At 46.2% G+C, this 17,615-nt stretch overlaps 1 protein-coding gene across 1 annotated transcript; it reads right to left on the reverse strand.

The window, feature by feature from the left end:
- Window positions 1-211: 211 nt before the first annotated feature.
- On the reverse strand, window positions 212-12,870 carry LOC311108775 (small ribosomal subunit protein eS12). The gene is made up of 5 exons (XM_084151519.1): window positions 12,667-12,870; window positions 12,050-12,166; window positions 10,613-10,715; window positions 2,635-2,736; window positions 212-304 (listed from the first exon to the last, which is right to left on the reverse strand). Exons 1-5 carry the CDS (start codon window positions 12,678-12,680, stop codon window positions 242-244), a joined length of 399 nt encoding a protein of 132 aa, XP_084007645.1. The 5' UTR covers window positions 12,681-12,870; the 3' UTR covers window positions 212-241.
- Between the last annotated feature and the right edge of the window lie 4,745 nt (window positions 12,871-17,615).

Consider the following 17,615-nt stretch of genomic DNA (forward strand, 5'->3'; position numbering starts at 1 on the left):
TCCAGCCTTCGCCTCACAAAAGGACAGTTTTAAAATTTGCCAGTTAAGATTAGAATCTTGATAACGTGCGTTTAGGCTCTATTCGGTTTAACAGAACAGTCTGAAATGTTTTCAGCTCAGTCACTCAAGTGATTGTAGACTGTAGCGTCAAATCAAGCTCTGCATCTCTCCCAGACCGGACTTTAAAAAAAAAAACTCTCCAGACAGAAACTTCATTTCAGCTTTTATTGAAAATGACACCTCATTTCTTGGCCTTGAAGTATTCCTCAATGACGTCCTTAGCTTGAGACTCCTTGCCATAGTCCTGTAGAGGGGGTGGAAAAGGGAGACTGTTACACAGGATTTGGGGGGGGGGGGGACATTTCCACAGGATGCTAGCTACAGGATAGTTCATTGTTTAGAACCAACCGATAACATTGAAGGGTAAAGTGTCCGAAATAGCACCCTACATATTGAACTTAATACTCTAAAGCAGTGCGCTACACAGGGAATAGGGTTCTATTTTGAACAGAGTACTAATGTTCCATCCCAATCACTTCTCTCCCAGGTAACTAATTCAATCAAAACCGGAAGTGTCATTATAAAACATATAAAATGTCTGGATTTGAGCAGCATGAAAATTCACACCTGATGCTACCTGAGCCAGATATTAAATACATGTTATGAGCCCTACATTAACATTTTATGAGCCCAAACCCCCCCCCAAAAAACAAACGATTGTGCCGTTATCCAATACATATGATATAGGCTGGCTACTGCACATTACGCACAACAGAAAAACCTTAGGATGTAGCTAGCTGTATAAAGCCCATAGATGTAGCTAGCTGTATAAAGCCCATAGATGTAGCTGGCTGTATAAAAGCCCATAGATGTAGCTAGCTGTATAAAGCCCATAGATGTAGCTAGCTGTATAAAGCCCATAGATGTAGCTAGCTGTATAAAGCCCATAGATGTAGCTAGCTATATAAAGCCCAGATGTAGCTAGCTATATAAAGCCCAGATGTAGCTAGCTGTATAAAGCCCATAGATGTAGCTAGCTGTAGAAAGCCCATAGATGTAGCTAGCTGTATAAAGCCCATAGATGTAGCTAGCTGTATAAAAGCCCATAGATGTAGCTGGCTGTATAAAGCCCATAGATGTAGCTGGCTGTATAAAGCCCATAGATGTAGCTAGCTGTATAAAGCCCATAGATGTAGCTAGCTGTATAAAGCCCATAGATGTAGCTAGCTGTATAAAGCCCATAGATGTAGCTAGCTGTATAAAGCCCATAGGTGTAGCTAGCTATATAAACCCCATAGATGTAGCTAGCTGTATAAAGCCCATAGGTGTAGCTAGCTATATAAACCCCATAGATGTAGCTAGCTGTATAAAGCCCATAGATGTAGCTAGCTGTATAAAGCCCATAGGTGTAGCTAGCTATATAAACCCCATAGATGTAGCTAGCTGTATGCTCTCTTGGGTAAATAAATGAAACTAGCTCCAGTATGCTAAACTTTTGAGTGTGGACTGTATTCTATGGACTGGAATCACGCACATCGTTCAAACCATGAGACAGCAGAAGAGAACATGTGATTCTGTACTGGTACCCCCTGTATATAGCCTCGCTACTGTCATTAGTTATTTATGCTGGGAAAAGGGAGTGGTTTCGGGCCGTAAATCCCAGTCAATTTCAGTAACCGCGTTCCCGCCCTTCAGCCCTAGTCGGTATGATAAAAGGTAGATGGACATACGGTGGTCAGTATGTTTAAAAAAAGGGACATGTAGCCATTCATTGGGACCCCAGGCACCACAGCGAGGCGTAGGGGCTCGTACCCTGGCAGACACTCTGGCCAGTTGTATAGGACAAGCAGCTGCATGGCACCGACAGCACAGCAGCTGCACTCGACCGGCACAACAGCGATGGGGTCGACTCATAACCCGCCGCCCAGACAGGGTCATTAAATATTGTGTGGCTGAAGGGCGGGCGGCTTGAATAAAGATAAATAACTTAAATCCTTAACTATCATTCTTGTGCAATTTATATCTATATTGAGATTTTTCATTCATTTTTTTTGGCTATCTGTTATTAGTGCATAAGACTAAACTTTAGGGATTAACTGTACGTGCGTCAAATCGCCTACACAGCCAAATACTGCTTTTGGGATCGGGAAGAAAAAGTTATCAATCCACGGAAGGCAAAAAGGACATTGTTGAAGTGTCATTCATTAAGACAAAAGCTGGAAAGGAGAGTTGAAAATTAGGAAAAGTAATTTTGGAAAATATATATTAGCGGATTAGGCCTCAGATTTTCACTATCACAGTTGGGCAGTTGTGGATGGGTTATGAGCAATTGCGGGTGAAGAAACAGGGGGGGGGGGGGGGCAGTATGAAAAATGTATGCACTCACTAACCGTAAGTCGCTAAAAAAAAAAGTAACTAAAATGTAAAATCACAAAAGGAGAATTCTAACACATTCTATCCTGTCTATGACATCACATAGGGATCACAAGGAGCATGCCAACTCCTCACAACCCAGTTTATGACATCACAAGGAGCAGTCCAAGCCCCTTCCATTAATACCCTCCATGACTTCAGTGGATTCAGATCATCCCCTGCAAGCTGAGAAGTTTCCAGAACAGGGCACTGGGTTTATACCTTGATCACGACACAGCTGCAGCCCACCACCTTCCGGGGTTTCCCTTCCCGGTCGATCTTACACAGACCGACCCACTCGCCCAGCTTCTTGTTGTCATCAACCTGGTGGTCAGAGACAAGGGAGGAGGAGAAGGGGTTCAATACACGAGATTTGAAAAAGCTGTGCTACCACCTAGTATCTCCACAAGGCAGTAATAGCACGACTGCAGTACCCACTGTTTTATGGGGTGTCCCCCAAATGACACCCTATATAGTACACTACTTTAGACCAGAGAATGGCACCCTATATAGTGCACTACTTTAGACCAGAGAATGGCACCCTATTCCCTATGTAGTGCACTACTTTTGACCAGAGAATGGCACCCTATTCCCTATGTAGTGCACTACTTTTGACCAGAGAATGGCACCCTATTCCCTATGTAGTGCACTACTTTTGACCAGAGAATGGCACCCTATTCCCTATGTAGTGCACTACTTTTGACCAGAGAATGGCACCCTATTCCCTATGTAGTGCACTACTTTTGACCAGAGAATGGCACCCTATTCCCTATGTAGTGCACTACTTTTGACCAGAGAATGGCACCCTATTCCCTATGTAGTGCACTACTTTTGACCAGAGAATGGCACCCTATTCCCTATGTAGTGCACTACTTTTGACCAGAGAATGGCACCCTATTCCCTATGTAGTGCACTACTTTTGACCAGAGAATGGCACCCTATTCCCTATGTAGTGCACTACTTTTGACCAGAGAATGGCACCCTATTCCCTATGTAGTGCACTACTTTTGACCAGAGAATAGCACCCTATATAGTGCACTACTTTAGACCAGAGAATGGCACCCTATTCCCTATGTAGTGCACTACTTTTGACCAGAGAATGGCACCCTATTCCCTATGTAGTGCACTACTTTTGACCAGAGAATGGCACCCTATTCCCTATGTAGTGCACTACTTTTGACCAGAGAATGGCACCCTATTCCCTATATAGTGCACTACTTTTACCTAGGGCCCGGTTTCCCAGAATAATTGTAACGCTAAGTTCACCGTTACAACCTTCGTAGGAGCTGTTACACAAAACCTTCGCTATTTTAACGTTGCACTTGAAAACACTCGTAATTTAAGAAACGCCTGCCCCCAGAACAAAGTTTACTACAAATAAAGTTGCCAAATGTCTTTGTAATTGACACAAACAAGATGCTTCAAATGAAAACCAAGAAGACTGCATTAAAAATATTAAACAGTAGGCTATAGGCCAATTACAATCATATTGAAATACATTTGATGTTAAAAATCAATTGAGCATTATTGGCTAAGCGTTAGAATCAGCCGTCTCAACATTTGCAGGAGCTGATCCATCAATAGAAATAATTATAAAATGTTAAAGGAAATACTTGAATGGACCAAACTGATCCGAGAGCAGCTCAGATGCCATACTTAGTGACCGTTCTCTCGCTGTGGTGTTTTGGGAAATACATGCTACGTCGTTGGCCGTTGCATCGTTAAAAACACTAGTAAAACATTTGGCAGTATGCTCAGTAGGGTAACGATGGCAGTATGCTCAGTAGGGTAACTATGGCAGTATGCTCAGGGGTCAGTAGGGTAACGATGGCAGTATGCTCAGTGGTCAGTAGGGTAACTATGGCAGTATGCTCAGTAGGGTAACGATGGCAGTATGCTCAGTAGGGTAACTATGGCAGTATGCTCAGTAGGGTAACTATGGCAGTATGCTCAGTAGGGTAACTATGGCAGTATGCTCAGGGGTCAGTAGGGTAACGATGGTAGTATGCTCAGTGGTCAGTAGGGTAACGATGGCAGTATGCTCAGTAGGGTAACGATGGCAGTATGCTCAGTAGGGTAACGATGGCAGTATGCTCAGTAGGGTAACGATGGCAGTATGCTCAGTAGGGTAACGATGGCAGTATGCTCAGTAGGGTAACGATGGCAGTATGCTCAGTAGGGTAACGATGGCAGTATGCTCAGGGGTCAGTCAGTAGGGTAACGATGGCAGTATGCTCAGTAGGGTAACGATGGCAGTATGCTCAGTGGTCAGTAGGGTAACTATGGCAGTATGCTCAGTAGGGTAACGATGGCAGTATGCTCAGTGGTCAGTAGGGTAACGATGGCAGTATGCTCAGTAGGATAACTATGGCAGTATGCTCAGTAGGGTAACTATGGCAGTATGCTCAGGGGTCAGTAGGGTAACTATGGCAGTATGCTCAGTGGTCAGTAGGGTAACTATGGCAGTATGCTCAGTAGGGTAACGATGGCAGTATGCTCAGTAGGGTAACTATGGCAGTATGCTCAGTAGGGTAACTATGGCAGTATGCTCAGTAGGGTAACTATGGCAGTATGCTCAGTAGGGTAACTATGGCAGTATGCTCAGGGGACAGTAGGGTAACGATGGTAGTATGCTCAGTGGTCAGTAGGGTAACGATGGCAGTATGCTCAGTAGGGTAACGATGGCAGTATGCTCAGTGGTCAGTAGGGTAACTATGGCAGTATGCTCAGTAGGGTAACGATGGCAGTATGCTCAGTAGGGTAACTATGGCAGTATGCTCAGTAGGGTAACTATGGCAGTATGCTCAGTAGGGTAACTATGGCAGTATGCTCAGGGGTCAGTAGGGTAACGATGGTAGTATGCTCAGTGGTCAGTAGGGTAACGATGGCAGTATGCTCAGTAGGGTAACGATGGCAGTATGCTCAGTGGTCAGTAGGGTAACTATGGCAGTATGCTCAGTAGGGTAACGATGGCAGTATGCTCAGTAGGGTAACTATGGCAGTATGCTCAGTAGGGTAACTATGGCAGTATGCTCAGTAGGGTAACTATGGCAGTATGCTCAGGGGTCAGTAGGGTAACGATGGTAGTATGCTCAGTAGGATAACTATGGCAGTATGCTCAGTAGGGTAACTATGGCAGTATGCTCAGGGGTCAGTAGGGTAACGATGGCAGTATGCTCAGTGGTCAGTAGGGTAACTATGGCAGTATGCTCAGTAGGGTAACGATGGCAGTATGCTCAGTAGGGTAACTATGGCAGTATGCTCAGTAGGGTAACTATGGCAGTATGCTCAGTAGGGTAACTATGGCAGTATGCTCAGGGGTCAGTAGGGTAACGATGGTAGTATGCTCAGTGGTCAGTAGGGTAACGATGGCAGTATGCTCAGTAGGGTAACGATGGCAGTATGCTCAGTGGTCAGTAGGGTAACTATGGCAGTATGCTCAGTAGGGTAACGATGGCAGTATGCTCAGTAGGGTAACTATGGCAGTATGCTCAGTAGGGTAACTATGGCAGTATGCTCAGTAGGGTAACTATGGCAGTATGCTCAGGGGTCAGTAGGGTAACGATGGTAGTATGCTCAGTGGTCAGTAGGGTAACGATGGCAGTATGCTCAGTAGGGTAACGATGGCAGTATGCTCAGTAGGGTAACGATGGCAGTATGCTCAGTAGGGTAACGATGGCAGTATGCTCAGTAGGGTAACGATGGCAGTATGCTCAGTAGGGTAACGATGGCAGTATGCTCAGTAGGGTAACGATGGCAGTATGCTCAGTAGGGTAACGATGGCAGTATGCTCAGTAGGGTAACGATGGCAGTATGCTCAGTAGGGTAACGATGGCAGTATGCTCAGTAGGGTAACGATGGCAGTATGCTCAGTAGGGGAAACGATGGCAGTATGCTCAGGGGTCAGTCAGTAGGGTAACGATGGCAGTATGCTCAGTAGGGTAACGATGGCAGTATGCTCAGTGGTCAGTAGGGTAACTATGGCAGTATGCTCAGTAGGGTAACGATGGCAGTATGCTCAGTGGTCAGTAGGGTAACGATGGCAGTATGCTCAGTAGGATAACTATGGCAGTATGCTCAGTAGGGTAACTATGGCAGTATGCTCAGGGGTCAGTAGGGTAACGATGGCAGTATGCTCAGTGGTCAGTAGGGTAACTATGGCAGTATGCTCAGTAGGGTAACGATGGCAGTATGCTCAGTAGGGTAACGATGGCAGTATGCTCAGTAGGGTAACTATGGCAGTATGCTCAGTAGGGTAACTATGGCAGTATGCTCAGTAGGGTAACTATGGCAGTATGCTCAGTAGGGTAACTATGGCAGTATGCTCAGTAGGGTAACTATGGCAGTATGCTCAGGGGTCAGTAGGGTAACGATGGCAGTATGCTCAGTAGGGTAACGATGGCAGTATGCTCAGTAGGGTAACGATGGCAGTATGCTCAGTAGGGTAACGATGGCAGTATGCTCAATAGGGTAACGATGGCAGTATGCTCAGTAGGGTAACTATGGCAGTATGCTCAGTAGGGTAACTATGGCAGTATGCTCAGTAGGGTAACGATGGCAGTATGCTCAGTAGGGTAACGATGGCAGTATGCTCAGTAGGGTAACGATGGCAGTATGCTCAGTAGGGTAACGATGGCAGTATGCTCAGTAGGGTAACGATGGCAGTATGCTCAGTAGGGTAACGATGGCAGTATGCTCAGGGGTCAGTCAGTAGGGTAACGATGGCAGTATGCTCAGTAGGGTAACTATGGCAGTATGCTCAGTGGTCAGTAGGGTAACTATGGCAGTATGCTCAGTAGGGTAACGATGGCAGTATGCTCAGTAGGGTAACGATGGCAGTATGCTCAGTAGGGTAACGATGGCAGTATGCTCAGTAGGGTAACGATGGCAGTATGCTCAGTAGGGTAACGATGGCAGTATGCTCAGTGGTCAGTAGGGTAACGATGGCAGTATGCTCAGTAGGATAACTATGGCAGTATGCTCAGTAGGGTAACTATGGCAGTATGCTCAGGGGTCAGTAGGGTAACGATGGCAGTATGCTCAGTAGGGTAACTATGGCAGTATGCTCAGTAGGGTTACGATGGCAGTATGCTCAGTAGGGTAACTATGGCAGTATGCTCAGTAGGGTAACTATGGCAGTATGCTCAGTAGGGTAACTATGGCAGTATGCTCAGTAGGGTAACTATGGCAGTATGCTCAGGGGTCAGTAGGGTAACTATGGCAGTATGCTCAGGGGTCAGTAGGGTAACGATGGTAGTATGCTCAGTGGTCAGTAGGGTAACGATGGCAGTATGCTCAGTAGGGTAACGATGGCAGTATGCTCAGTAGGGTAACGATGGCAGTATGCTCAGTAGGGTAACGATGGCAGTATGCTCAGTAGGGTAACGATGGCAGTATGCTCAGTAGGGTAACGATGGCAGTATGCTCAGTAGGGTAACGATGGCAGTATGCTCAGGGGTCAGTCAGTAGGGTAACGATGGCAGTATGCTCAGTAGGGTAACGATGGCAGTATGCTCAGTGGTCAGTAGGGTAACTATGGCAGTATGCTCAGTAGGGTAACGATGGCAGTATGCTCAGTAGGGTAACGATGGCAGTATGCTCAGTAGGGTAACGATGGCAGTATGCTCAGTAGGGTAACGATGGCAGTATGCTCAGTAGGGTAACGATGGCAGTATGCTCAGTAGGGTAACGATGGCAGTATGCTCAGTAGGGTAACGATGGCAGTATGCTCAGTAGGGTAACGATGGCAGTATGCTCAGTAGGGTAACGATGGCAGTATGCTCAGTAGGGTAACGATGGCAGTATGCTCAGGGGTCAGTCAGTAGGGTAACGATGGCAGTATGCTCAGTAGGGTAACGATGGCAGTATGCTCAGTGGTCAGTAGGGTAACTATGGCAGTATGCTCAGTAGGGTAACTATGGCAGTATGCTCAGTAGGGTAACGATGGCAGTATGCTCAGTAGGGTAACGATGGCAGTATGCTCAGTAGGGTAACGATGGCAGTATGCTCAGTAGGGTAACGATGGCAGTATGCTCAGTAGGGTAACGATGGCAGTATGCTCAGTAGGGTAACGATGGCAGTATGCTCAGTAGGGTAACGATGGCAGTATGCTCAGTAGGGTAACGATGGCAGTATGCTCAGTAGGGTAACGATGGCAGTATGCTCAGGGGTCAGTCAGTAGGGTAACGATGGCAGTATGCTCAGTAGGGTAACGATGGCAGTATGCTCAGGGGTCAGTAGGGTAACGATGGTAGTATGCTCAGTGGTCAGTAGGGTAACGATGGCAGTATGCTCAGTAGGGTAACGATGGCAGTATGCTCAGTAGGGTAACGATGGCAGTATGCTCAGTAGGGTAATACTGGCAGTATGCTCAGTAGGGTAACGATGGCAGTATGCTCAGTAGGGTAACGATGGCAGTATGCTCAGTAGGGTAACGATGGCAGTATGCTCAGTAGGGTAACGATGGCAGTATGCTCAGTAGGGTAACGATGGCAGTATGCTCAGTAGGGTAACGATGGCAGTATGCTCAGTAGGGTAACGATGGCAGTATGCTCAGTAGGGTAACGATGGCAGTATGCTCAGGGGTCAGTCAGTAGGGTAACGATGGCAGTATGCTCAGTAGGGTAACAATGGCAGTATGCTCAGTGGTCAGTAGGGTAACTATGGCAGTATGCTCAGTAGGGTAACAATGGCAGTATGCTCAGTAGGGTAACGATGGCAGTATGCTCAGTAGGGTAACGATGGCAGTATGCTCAGTAGGGTAACGATGGCAGTATGCTCAGTAGGGTAACGATGGCAGTATGCTCAGTAGGGTAACGATGGCAGTATGCTCAGGGGTCAGTCAGTAGGGTAACGATGGCAGTATGCTCAGTAGGGTAACGATGGCAGTATGCTCAGTGGTCAGTAGGGTAACTATGGCAGTATGCTCAGTAGGGTAACTATGGCAGTATGCTCAGTAGGGTAACGATGGCAGTATGCTCAGTAGGGTAACGATGGCAGTATGCTCAGTAGGGTAACGATGGCAGTATGCTCAGTAGGGTAACGATGGCAGTATGCTCAGTAGGGTAACGATGGCAGTATGCTCAGTAGGGTAACGATGGCAGTATGCTCAGTAGGGTAACGATGGCAGTATGCTCAGTAGGGTAACGATGGCAGTATGCTCAGTAGGGTAACGATGGCAGTATGCTCAGGGGTCAGTCAGTAGGGTAACGATGGCAGTATGCTCAGTAGGGTAACGATGGCAGTATGCTCAGTGGTCAGTAGGGTAACTATGGCAGTATGCTCAGTAGGGTAACGATGGCAGTATGCTCAGTAGGGTAACGATGGCAGTATGCTCAGGGGTCAGTCAGTAGGGTAACGATGGCAGTATGCTCAGGGGTCAGTCAGTAGGGTAACGATGGCAGTATGCTCAGTGGTCAGTAGGGTAACTATGGCAGTATGCCCAGTAGGGTAACGATGGCAGTATGCTCAGTAGGGTAACGATGGCAGTATGCTCAGTAGGGTAACGATGGCAGTATGCTCAGTAGGGTAACGATGGCAGTATGCTCAGTAGGGTAACGATGGCAGTATGCTCAGTAGGGTAACGATGGCAGTATGCTCAGTAGGGTAACGATGGCAGTATGCTCAGTAGGGTAACGATGGCAGTATGCTCAGTAGGGTAACGATGGCAGTATGCTCAGTAGGGTAACGATGGCAGTATGCTCAGTAGGGTAACGATGGCAGTAGGCTCAGTAGGGTAACGATGGCAGTATGCTCAGTAGGGTAACGATGGCAGTATGCTCAGTAGGGTAACGATGGCAGTATGCTCAGTAGGGTAACGATGGCAGTATGCTCAGTAGGGTAACGATGGCAGTATGCTCAGGGGTCAGTAGGGTAACGATGGCAGTATGCTCAGTAGGGTAACGATGGCAGTATGCTCAGGGGTCAGTAGGGTAACGATGGCAGTATGCTCAGGGGTCAGTAGGGGGAGCCACAATATCATCCCCAACACAAACACCTATACTCAGTTACAATAATTACTAGGTTCACTAAACACCATACACACACAACACTCCTACTACACTCCCTTGTTTAGCACCATAACACTGCAGCACTTTGCTTAAGTGGTCAAAACAGCAGACTATAAATCAGGAAACTGTAGCAGTTCCTGCTTTCTCATTCAACCCCCCCCCCCCCATCCACACACTCCACCCCGCCATACCTTGATGAGGTTAATCTGATGCTCAGCGCAGAGGGCTTCCACCAGCTTGACGTACATGGGCTCGTCACAGTTGGCCGCAAGAACGCAGAGGTGAGCCTGGCGCCTGGACAGAGGAGAGAGGAGAGCAACAATCAGTAGTCATTTACTATCACATCAGGAATATAACTAACAAAAGGTTATCTAGTAAGCCTCTGAAAGCGTCCCAAATGGCATCCCATTTCCTATGTAGTGCCAAGCCCAGCTCTAGTGGTCACAAGAAGTGCACTATGTAGGGAATAGGGTGCCATCTGGGAGGCAGAAGTATCTCAAGACAGATTTTTGGGTAACGATTGCAGTTCTCAAAGGATTCAGCCGTTACATGTTCAGAGCACGATAGATAGCTAATTAGCACAGGTGGTCCCTTGGGTCTTCTGTAAACACAAAGATATAGCCATGTGGGAACACAAACCCTATAAACGGATGTATCAATTCAATTTCTCTCCCCCCCCCTCCCTCACTGATGAAAGGTCTTTATGTTTCCAAAACAGAACTGCAAACAACGCATGTTAAGGTTAAGACAGCACGTCAGGCTCTTAACAAAACTCCCTTGTACAGAAGATGCCTTCATCCAAAGACTTGTGTAATGTAATGGAACTAGCTAATAAAACTGTGGGTGAAAACAGACAAGAAATTAAAGCCCCAGCACCAAAGTATACTACTTTTTCCCCCCACCTTTATTTAACCAGGTAAGCCAGTTGAGAACAAGTTCTCATTTACAACTGCGACCTGGCCAAGATAAAGCAAAGCAGTGCGATAAAAACAACAACACAGAGTTACATATGGGGTAAAACAAAACATACAGTCAATAACACAATAGAAAATCTATATACAGTGTGTGCAAATGTAGTGAGGTCCTCTGTAGCTCAGCTGGTAGAGCACGGCGCTTGTAACGCCAGGGTAGTGGGTTCGATCCCCGGGACCACCCATACGTTAAAATGTATGCACACATGACTGTAAGTCACTTTGGATAAAAGCGTCTGCTAAATGGCATAATATATTATTATTATTATAGTATGTTATGGAGGTAAGGCAATAAATAGGCAAAGTGCAAAAATAATTACAATTTAGTATTAACACAGGAGTGATATATGTGCAGAAGATGTGCAAATAGAGATACTGGGGTGCAAATGAGCAAAATAAATAACAATATGGGGATGAGGTAGTTGGGTGGCTAATTTCAGATGGGCTGTGTACAGGTGCAGTGATCGGTAAGCTGCTCTGACAACTGATGCTTAAAGTTAGTGAGGGAGATAAGAGTGCACTTCTTTTGACCAGAGCCCCATGGGCCCAGCCCCTGGTCAAAAGTAGTACAGAGCCCTATAGGCCCAGCCCCTGTCAAAAGTAGTACACTAAATAGGGAGCCATTTAGGTCACACATGACCAGAAATGTTCACTCACTTGTCCAGCGCTTTGGCGGCCTCGCGGATACCGCGGGCCAGGCCGTCGTGGATGAGGGCTGTCTTGAGCACCTCGGGGAGAGCGGTGTTGACATCCATCACACCTCCGGCAGCGATGCTGGGGGGGGGGAGGGACAAGGAGAGGAGATGGGAGAAGAGGAGACGAAGAGTTAGTTAGCTACAACTAGCCCGTTATGATAAGTGAGGTGGGTTGAACGTTTGCAACCTCCCGGCGTGTCAGATAGGGGATCTCACTCATAATTTAGAGTGAAGGGGTATCCGACTAAAGAAAGTAAATCATCACACATGCGCCGGAAATTAACCATTATACTGTCAACTTACTACATTCACAGAAATAGCTCGATAGGAAAAGTTACTTGGTTACAACCAACCAACATGCTTAGCTAGCTAGCGTTAACTGGGGGGGGACCCCTCTGGTAAGGATGTTCCATTTTACTGTCATCAATAGTTCTGGAAGTGCACGTAGAGGCATGTAAATAATATTTTTAGGAACACATCACCACTTTACAAACAATACAACTTTGAAACGTGCAATTTAGCTGGTTAGTTAACTAGCCCTGGTTCATCGCAAAGCGGGAATAGACCGGTCACGCTTACCCTTCCTCGGCCATTGTAGATTATCGATGGATGGGGGGACCTAAAATTCTGCAATATTGACCAAACATGATAGAAAAGTTATTATCCATGATGATAGGGTGACTGTAAGGAATTTGAAACAAAGGATGTTTGATAAATCGGACAGATGTTTTTGGCGAGATCAAGAAACCCACCCTATCTCCTCTGTGACAGCGAGTAAAGAGAACGTCATGTAGTCTGCGACATTCCTTTAAGTGCAGAAGGACCCGAGAAGTAGCTGGCCATTATTCTGCCTGTCTCTAATAAGTCGTTATCAATAAAACGTCACAATACGGTGTAGCAGAGCGTTTGGACAAGGATATTAATTTGGGAAATCCATTTGTAATATCGAGGACTATGAAGAAAGCAATGGGTAAGGTGGATTCAATCAATGTCACTAGAAGCGGCCCTGTTTTGGTTAATTGTGTGTTCTTCTTCGATGAGGTTTTAACGGCTGTTGGCATCCAATAAATGTTGCATTACTGCCACCTACTAGACTGGAGTACAACTCCCTTATACTTTGCTAGAAACAATTAATAACTAAACAAATACCCTACCATCTTATTATAATATATAGTATATCCAATAAACACATTATTATTATTATTATTATTATATTGTAACTACACTCACAATTTTGTTATAATAATAATGATAAATAACACCCCCCTACACTATTTAAATCTATTTAGTCCTACCTCAGGCCAACATACCACTACTTTCCCCAATGCTACACATTCCTTTGTCTCATGCCATTCTGCACACTTCTCACACCTTGGAACCTCCCTCCTACACACTGCTGCCACATGCCCATAAGCTTGACACCTGTAACAACGCAATGTATTCGGCATAAAAGCTCGTACAGGATAACTTATATATCCTCACATCACTTTGTCGGGCAAAGACTCAACATCAAAACTCAAAAGAACAGACAATGACTCTTCTGTTTCCCCACTCTCGCCCCCCTGTTTACCTCTCACCAAACGACGAGCATCACACACACCGGGCATCTTCCCCTTCAGTTGGTCAACTTTTACATTTACAGCTACCCCAGTAATCACTCCTTTCAATGGCACCCTTTTCTTGAGAGCAAAACAATTCACATCTCTTGCCCCCATTCGTTTAACACGGAGGGCCTGCTCCCTCTGACCAGCAGAAACACAAACAATTATCACAAGACCACTTCTGGTTACCCTCACCGATTCCACAGCACCCAACTCTGTTTTCACCCACCCTGAAACCACAAATGGATCAGTCAAAAGTCAAGGGTCCACTTTTTCCAAAAACGTCAGTCCTACTGTCACAGACTCATCTTTATCCTGACCCTCGGTGCTAGCCTCGGGCTTCGAGAACTTCACCACACCTACCACCTCCGATACTTCGCCCTCATTCTCTTCCATTTCTCCTCCTGTCTTCAACTCACTTACACTTTCAACCATTCTTCTTTAACAAACCATCTCCCTTTGTTCCTCCATTTTTAACCGACTCAAGCTCACCCTCTTCCTCCCCCTCTCTCTCTCTCAGACCTCCTCTGCCTCTCTTTTTCCCTCCATTCCTCCTCCGTATTCCAAGTATAACTCTCCTTATGATAATACTGCACTTCTCCTGACATACATCTTGTTCTTGCCTTCTCAAGGGACGCCATTTAACCGGCTGTCACAATCTCCGTACAATAAGCACGAACCCCTTCGGGATGTCGGTTAATTGTGTCGATGAAGAACAGAAGAAGTGTGCACTGGATCTAACAAAATTGATCACGTCAGAAGTGACATGTATTGATCTTCGGAGCAGGGCACCTGCCAAAGGAGTTATAGCTGGAGTCTCGTTGGATATAGATGATGAGTACCTTAGTCAGAAAATCCCAAGAGTGGTCAGTGCACGTCGCCTGGTAAATGGAAGGAAGGAGAAAATCCTGTCAACATTATTGTTGTTTGAGGAGACTCTACCTGAATCAGTGGAGGCCGCTGAGGGGAGGACAGCTCATAATAATGTCTGGAACGGCACCAATGGAATGGCATCAAACACATTGAAAACATGTGTTTGATACCATTCCACCTATTCCACTCCAGCCATTACCACAAGCCCGTCCTCCCCAATTAAGGTGACACCAACCTCCTGTGACCTGAATATGTGAAGCTTGGATATGTGAGGTATGCGGTGAGAGCATTTGTGTCCAAACCATTACAGTGTGGGAATTGTAAAGGATATGGTCATGTGTCAAATGTTTGCAGGCGGGAGAAGTATGGTATTGAAGAATCTGTGAATGGAAAATGTTGCAACTGTAGTGGGGATCATACTCTGGATTTCCTTGAGTGCCCTGTTAGGGTGAAGGAGGTCGAGTTGTCAAGAATCAGAGCAGCAGATCTCCTGTGTGAAGAGAGTCAAAGGGGCAAGAGGCAACAGTGTTGAAGATATGGTTGATATAGCAACCAGTTGCTAGCAATGTTCCCTCTGAGCGCAAACTTGAATCATGTGAAAATTCTATGCAACTTCCAGCGCGCGTTTACTGTGAACACTGAGGCTGTTTACTGTGAACACTGAGGCTGTTTACTGTGAACACTGAGGCTGTTTACTGTGAACACTGAGGCTGTTTACTGTGAACACTGAGGCTGTTTACTGTGAACACGGAGGCTGTTTACTGTGAACACTGAGGCTGTTTCCTGTGACCACTGAGGCTGTTTACTGTGAACACTGAGGCTGTTTACTGTGAACACTGAGGCTGTTTACTGTGAACACGGAGGCTGTTTACTGTGAACACGGAGGCTGTTTACTGTGAACACTGAGGCTGTTTACTGTGAACACTGAGGCTGTTTACTGTGAACACTGAGGCTGTTTACTGTGAACACGGAGGCTGTTTACTGTGAACACGGAGGCTGTTTACTGTGAACCCTGAGGCTGTTTACTGTGAACACTGAGGCTGTTTACTGTGAACACTGAGGCTGTTTACTGTGAACACGGAGGCTGTTTACTGTGAACACTGAGGCTGTTTCCTGTGACCACTGAGGCTGTTTACTGTGAACACTGAGGCTGTTTACTGTGAACACTGAGGCTGTTTACTGTGAACACGGAGGCTGTTTACTGTGAACACGGAGGCTGTTTACTGTGAACACTGAGGCTGTTTACTGTGAACACTGAGGCTGTTTACTGTGAACACTGAGGCTGTTTACTGTGAACACGGAGGCTGTTTACTGTGAACACGGAGGCTGTTTCCTGTGAACACTGAGGCTGTTTACTGTGAACACTGAGGCTGTTTACTGTGAACACTGAGGCTGTTTACTGTGAACACGGAGGCTGTTTACTGTGAACACTGAGGCTGTTTACTGTGAACACTGAGGCTGTTTACTGTGAACACTGAGGCTGTTTACTGTGAACACTGAGGCTGTTTACTGTGAACACTGAGGCTGTTTACTGTGAACACTGAGGCTGTTTACTGTGAACACGGAGGCTGTTTACTGTGAACACTGAGGCTGTTTACTGTGAACACTGAGGCTGTTTACTGTGAACACGGAGGCTGTTTACTGTGAACACTGAGGCTGTTTACTGTGAACACTGAGGCTGTTTACTGTGAACACTGAGGCTGTTTACTGTGAACACTGAGGCTGTTTACTGTGAACACTGAGGCTGTTTACTGTGAACACTGAGGCTGTTTCCTGTGAACACTGAGGCTGTTTCCTGTGAACACTGAGGCTGTTTACTGTGAACACTGAGGCTGTTTACTGTGAACACTGAGGCTGTTTACTGTGAACACGGAGGCTGTTTACTGTGAACACGGAGGCTGTTTACTGTGAACACTGAGGCTGTTTACTGTGAACACTGAGGCTGTTTCCTGTGAACACTGAGGCTGTTTACTGTGAACACTGAGGCTGTTTACTGTGAACACTGAGGCTGTTTACTGTGAACACTGAGGCTGTTTACTGTGAACACTGAGGCTGTTTCCTGTGAACACTGAGGCTGTTTCCTGTGAACACTGAGGCTGTTTACTGTGAACACTGAGGCTGTTTACTGTGAACACGGAGGCTGTTTACTGTGAACACTGAGGCTGTTTACTGTGAACACTGAGGCTGTTTACTGTGAACACTGAGGCTGTTTCCTGTGAACACTGAGGCTGTTTACTGTGAACACTGAGGCTGTTTACTGTGAACACTGAGGCTGTTTACTGTGAACACGGAGGCTGTTTCCTGTGAACACTAAGGCTGTTTCCTGTGAACACTGAGGCTGTTTACTGTGAACACGGAGGCTGTTTACTGTGAACACTGAGGCTGTTTACTGTGAACACTGAGGCTGTTTCCTGTGAACACTGAGGCTGTTTCCTGTGAACACTGAGGCTGTTTCCTGTGAACACTGAGGCTGTTTACTGTGAACACTGAGGCTGTTTACTGTGAACACGGAGGCTGTTTACTGTGAACACTGAGGCTGTTTACTGTGAACACTGAGGCTGTTTACTGTGAACACTGAGGCTGTTTCCTGTGAACACTGAGGCTGTTTACTGTGAACACTGAGGCTGTTTACTGTGAACACTGAGGCTGTTTACTGTGAACACTGAGGCTGTTTCCTGTGAACACTGAGGCTGTTTACTGTGAACACTGAGGCTGTTTCCTGTGAACACTGAGGCTGTTTACTGTGAACACGGAGGCTGTTTACTGTGAACACTGACAGAAAGACAGAGACTAGGGTTTTGGGGACTGAGACAGCTGACTTTTGAGGGCAAGGTTTTAATCATCAAGGCTGTGATTTTACCTGTCCTTTTATTGATCAGTTCTGTTTTTATCCCCCCACGAAAAACTCTTTTAGCTCTGGACCGGATGTTGTTTTATTTTTTGTGGGGATACTGTGAACACTGAGGCTGTTTCCTGTGAACACTGAGGCTGTTTACTGTGAACACTGAGGCTGTTTCCTGTGAACACGGAGGCTGTACCCGCTTTAAGTTACAG

Source organism: Coregonus lavaretus (assembly GCF_964263955.1).
Source record: "Coregonus lavaretus genome assembly, chromosome: 33".
In the NCBI taxonomy this organism is placed as follows: domain Eukaryota; kingdom Metazoa; phylum Chordata; class Actinopteri; order Salmoniformes; family Salmonidae; genus Coregonus; species Coregonus lavaretus.